At 47.5% G+C, this 5,508-nt stretch overlaps 1 protein-coding gene across 1 annotated transcript in view; it reads left to right on the top strand.

Annotated features, from left to right (window-relative positions):
* Positions 1-307: 307 nt before the first annotated feature.
* The window catches only part of LOC134461862 (otospiralin-like), a 5,476-nt gene continuing 275 nt past the window's right edge, over positions 308-5,508 (top strand). The window contains exons 1-5 of the mRNA XM_063214698.1: positions 308-347; positions 698-861; positions 1,271-1,350; positions 2,465-2,500; positions 5,349-5,508. The exon at positions 5,349-5,508 is cut by the window's right edge and continues 275 nt beyond it. Coding sequence (XP_063070768.1) covers positions 1,287-1,350; positions 2,465-2,500; positions 5,349-5,508 — 260 coding nt within the window. The 5' untranslated portion in view covers positions 308-347; positions 698-861; positions 1,271-1,286. The remainder of the gene's footprint in view (positions 348-697; positions 862-1,270; positions 1,351-2,464; positions 2,501-5,348) is intronic.

Genomic DNA, 5,508 nt, shown 5'->3' with positions numbered 1-5,508 from the left:
CACTCGCGTCTGCCAGCCCAGCTGTCTGGCTCTCTGTCTGGGCTTCGGCCCTCTGTGCAAGCCTCCGTCCTTCCAGGCCCGCCTACGCCCACCTCCACACAATCACTGTATTCTCCAGTTAGACAGACTCAGAAAAAAAATCAGAGGGAAAGAGAGAAAGAAACGGGGAATAAAGACAACGTGCTTGCCCCAGCTTCAAGGGGAACTTTGCTGCTGAGAGTCACATTTTACAGTTTAGTTTGTACACATTTTATTCAGGTTTGAAGCAATAGAGAGGGCTTCTCTACTCTTTCTAGTCACATCCATGCTACTCTATACACACACTTTGTCCATCGGTCAATCATTAGGTGAGAATCTGGTGCGCTTTTTGGAATTTGGAGGTTTTGCACACAGTTTCGATGATTTTTGATGTCAATGTCGTGTTTTTTTTCTTTTCTACTGTTTACTGACGGCCTGTACCATTTTCACAAGTCTGCAGTTTGGAAATGATGGATCTGACATTCAGACATTCAGACAATCAGACATTTTAGAATCCCATGAAATGCAAACGTGTCAACTTGTTCCTGCCAATTTGTCTGCCTATTACTGTAACTCTCTCTCTCTGTCTGTAACTCTCTCTCTTTCTCTCTCTGTCTCCCCCCCCCCCTCTCTCTGTGTCAATATGCACATGTGTACACTGTGCAATGTGTCGGTCCAGAATGTCTGCATGGGTGTGCATGTGTTATGTGGAGTTTCAGAAGGGTGTTGCGTTCTTGGGCGGAAGTGAAGTGCTTAAGAAGCAGCCACTGTCCACTGTCCAGGGCCAGTAAGCCAGTGTCCTCCAGAACTGACCAAATTGCTGTCACACTTACAGTCTCACAGGTACGTTTACTTGTCGATTTCAGCACTCGTTTTACAGCTCTGTACCTTGTTGAAGTTTTTGTTATTATTATTTCATAAAAGCTTAACTGTCCCTTTTATTCCTTGGCACTCTCTTGCCTGTTTGCCTATGTGCTCGTCTTTGTGGTGTTTGCTCAGTAACCACTTGTGTAGGTTATATAGGCAACAAAGAGACGTGTCCTTGCCGATACAGTTCATGTTGTTCCGTAGTGTTCTACTAATACATGCAACTATTGATTCGTTCTCAGAGGTATCTCTTGGAAGTGTACAGTGTGCTTCAACACATCCGCCTTGTGGGAGTTGTGTTTTTAGAAATTTCTTTTAAAAATTGGGAATAAAAGCTTGTTGTCTTTTTTTTTCTCTTTTTCCGTTTACTATTGCTTTTGTACAGGCAATATAACAGCATCATGTTTGGTCTCTGTGCTCTTGTGATTGTCTCTTTCGTCCTGGCGGGACCTCAGTGTTTATCAGGTATTATGAGGTCTCCTTGTTTCACACATAACCTCGAAGGAGTTAAATCCACCCTTTTAAAGATAAATAAAGTTGAGAAATAATTAGGCCTACTACATCTCAAATGTTTATGTTAAAAAAAACGTTCTTGTGACATTTATCTGTTTTGTTTTTTCTTGTCTTGTTACCCATTTATGTTCATCCTTCTCTCTACTTCTCTCTCTTTTTCATTTCTCCTCTTTTACCGCTGCTGTTCTATAATCCCCCTCTACGTCTCATTTTAAACTTACCCGGCTGCCTCCCTGCCTGTTTGGGGTCTCCCCTCCCTACGTTTCCATCTTTTTTTCATGCAAACCTCTTATCTCCCCCCATCCCTCCCTCCCTCTCTTTCTACCTTCCTCCATCCTGCTATCTATCCCTCTATCGCTTCCATCTCTCCTTCCTGCTCCTGGGCTCCATCCCATTCCACCCCCCACTTCTCTCCCTTCCTCTTCTCTCCTTTCTTCTCCTCTCCACCCCCTCTCCTCACCACCCCCTTTCTTCTCCTCTCCCTTCCTCTTCTCTCCTCTCTTCTCCTCTCCACCTCCCTCTCCTCTCTTCTCCTCTCCTCTCCCTTCCTCTTCTCTCCTCTCTTCTCCTCTCCACCCCCTCTCCTCACCACCCCCTCTCCTCTCCTCTCCTCTCCTCTCCTCACCACCCCCTCTCCTCTCCTCTCCCCTCTTCTCCTCTCCACGCCCCTGTCCTCTCCTCTCCCCTCCTCTCCTCTCCCCTCCTCTTCTCTCCTCTCTTCTCCTCTCCACCCCCTCCCCTCTCCTCTCCTCTCCCTTCCTCTCCCCTCCGCTCCTCTCCGCTCCTCTCCGTTCCTCTCCTCTCCTCTCCTCTCCTTTCCTCTCATCTCATCTCATCTCATCTCATCTCATCTCATCTCATCTCATCTCATCTCATCTCATCTCCTCTCCTTTGCTCTCCTTTCCTCACCTCTCCTCTCCTCTCCTCTCCTTTCCTTTCCTTTCCTTTCCTTTCCTTTCCTTTCCTCTTCTTTCCTCTCCTCTCCTCTCCTCTCCACCCCCTCTCCTCTTTCTCTCCTCTCCCCTCCCCTCCCCTCCCCTCCTCTCCTCTCCTCTGCTCTCCTCAGGAGCGGAGGAAATGACTGCTTCAGAGGAGCATAAAGGTGAGAGCCAGCGCGGCGCTGTGTGATGTGCTTTGAAGTGCGACTCGGCAGCCTCTGCCTCGGCTTTTGCCACATCTACGAATCTCTCCCTCTCGTCCGTCTGCGTGTCTGTCTATCTATCTGTCTGTCTGTTGACTGAAAAAAATTGTTTTTTTCCATCACTGTGAACGCCTGAGGTTAAAAGGGGTAGAGTGTTGGTGATGGTGGTGGGGAGGTGGAAGGGGAGGTGGTAGGTGGGGAGAAGAGGGCTGGGGAGCTCAGGATGAGGGCAGAGGTGGAGGTGGAGGTGGAGGTGAGAGGAGGAGATGAAGAGATGGTGATGGAGACGATGGACTTGAGAAAGAGAGTGGGGGTGGGAAGGAGTGAGAGCCAGCACCTGGGAGGAGAGAGAAAGAGAGAAAAGGTGAGTGAGAGAGAGAAAGAGAGAAAAGGTGAGTGAGAGAGAGAGAGAGAGAGAGAGAGAGAGAGAGATGGGGCTCTGATCGTAATGGTGGGGATGGGGGGGATGACTGTCTGATTTTAAGAGCAAACATCACTGTCGGAGGGGGGCATTTCCCCCCCAACACACAGCTCTGTAACCCCTAGACCTTTTGCCTTAAGGCGTGTGTATGGAGAATAATGGGATATGCCATGGCCTTCGGGCACATCATGGACGCGGCCACGCACAAGACCGAATTTAAAGCGAGTGCTATAAAGCCTGCGGCTCTTGTCAATTTGTTCCCCTCACTCCGACTCGTTTACATCTCCATTCCTATTTCCAGGAAGATGGAGGGGGGCCAGCGATGGAAGGGAAATGGCATATATATTTTCTAAATACCGCGAGGAGGAAGACGAAGCATGGGGAAAAAAGAAAAAAAATGGAAAAACCTCTGACGTAACGCAGAAAATTGTGCAGCAACGGTAACAGACAGTCGCAGAGTGATGCAGAGTTAGAGATACAGACCCAAGACCCTAATGAAAAGCCAGCAAGGGCAAATCATAATGGCTAAATAGCATGAGCTGTTGAAATGGAAAAAGGAAGCGTCCTTCAGAGTTAGTTTGTGACGCATGACATTTCCATAGCAGAAGCCCTTTTGTAAGATTTCTGAATAGTCTTCTGAATGGACACACGCATACATAAATAGGTACACATAGGCTATATGTAAGTACATGTCTGCATATATTTGTAAGTATATCTTTTCATGGGACAATATTAAAGAGCTTTCATTTTGACACAATGAAAAGTATCCAGTGTATAACGTATATACAGTGAGAGTAATAAGAATTTGATCCCTTGCTGATTTTGTTAGTTTGTCCCATGGGGGCCGCTATAGGGGGGGAAAAGTGGTACAGATTCTAAGGGCCCAAGCACTGACAGGGGCCCTTAAGGGGGCCCAAGCACTGAGAGGGGTCCTTAAGGGGGCCCAAAATTCGAATCTTTCATGGGGCCCAACATTTCTGGCAGCGCCCCTGGTTTGTCCACAAACAAAGACAGATTTGTGCACATATCAAAAAGTGTTTTTTGTCCACTTTTCTTTGCAGATCATCTCTACATAAATCATTAAGATTTTGTGGCTGTATCTTGGCAAGTAGGAGCTTCAGTTCCCTCCATAGGATTGCTGTAGGGCTAATGTCTGGAGACTGTCCAGGCCACGTCAAGCATGTGTGGTGGTAACCAATTACAAAGTGGAGGGCAACTCCTCTACAGTTGTCGGGGGATAAGTAGGCCTAAGTCAATAAATAAGGTAATACGATTTTTAATGATGCCATGTCTGAAATCTGCAGAAATGTGAGGGGTGTTTTCATTTCTGTGATATGCTGCACATGCTACATACACTATGCCGTGGATGGAAATGGCAGATGGATTGCTATGTAATAAAAGATAAGTCCTGGCATTATAGCTACCAGGAGTCATCTTTACCTGTGTTTGGTGTTTCAAGTTTCATTGCTGCTCAAAAAAACGTTTCTCTGGTTTAGGAAAACAGACACGTCACTGGTAATCTACTATCATCTGCCTGACATTTTCAATTGTTTAATATTGTTGTGGAAATACATCTGTTTTCTCTCACTCTTTTTGCTCTCTCTCTCTCTCTCTCTCTCTCTCTCCACTGCCGGGCTGTTTTCTCTCTCTTTCTCCCTCTGCATTCCTCTCTTTCTATCTCTCCCGTTCTCTGTATGTGTCTGTTTTTCTCTTTCTCTCTGTCCCACACCTCTTCCTCTGGCTTCCCACACTGCTCTTTCTCTGTATCTCTCTACATCATTGACTTTCTTTCTATCTATCTCTCCATATGCTTGTCTTCATGCATCTACGCCTGCTTTCCTTTCTCTCTCTCTCTCTCTCTCTCTCTCTCTCTCTCTCTCTCTCTCTCTCTCTCTCTCTCTCTCTCTCTCTCTCTCTCTCTCTCTCTCTCTCTCCTGATTTCCTTCTCGTCCTCATATCCTCTTCTCTCCTCCTCTCTCATTTCTCACTGCTTGTCCTGTCCTTCTCTTCCCTCTCTCTTCCCCTTCTCTCTCCACGCCTTCCTCCTCCTCCTTCCCCTCTTCTTCTTCATTCTTCTTCCTCCTCTACCTCCTCCCTCCTCCTCCTCCTCCTCTTCTTCTTCTTCTTCTTCTTCTTCTTCTTACTCCTCTACCTCTACCTCCCCCCTCCTCCTCCTCCACTCTCTTCTTCTTTTTCTTCTTCTTCTTCTTCTTACTCCTCTACCTCTACCCCCCCTCCTCCTCCTCTCTCTTCTTCTTCTTTTCATCTTCTTCTTCTTCTTCTTCTTCTTCTTCTTCTTCTTCTTCTTCTTCTTCTTCTTCTTCTTCTTCTTCTTCTTCTTCTTCCTCTTCCTCCTCCTCCTCCTCTCTCCTCCTCCTGTCTCTGCAGCCCCTGCAGGAGGGGAGAGTGCCGCTGCAGAGCTGGTGCGCAGCAGGCGCAGCATGCCCAACTGGAACCTGTGGGCGTCCGACTTCTACAGCTGGGTGGAGGAACTGCGGGCCCAGGCCGGCTACGACACCCTGCAGGAGATGGCCCGCACCTTCTGGGC

The sequence above is a fragment of the Engraulis encrasicolus genome, chromosome 13, assembly GCF_034702125.1.
Source record: "Engraulis encrasicolus isolate BLACKSEA-1 chromosome 13, IST_EnEncr_1.0, whole genome shotgun sequence".
Classification (NCBI taxonomy): domain Eukaryota; kingdom Metazoa; phylum Chordata; class Actinopteri; order Clupeiformes; family Engraulidae; genus Engraulis; species Engraulis encrasicolus.
This window is presented reverse-complemented; position numbering and strand designations above follow the sequence as displayed.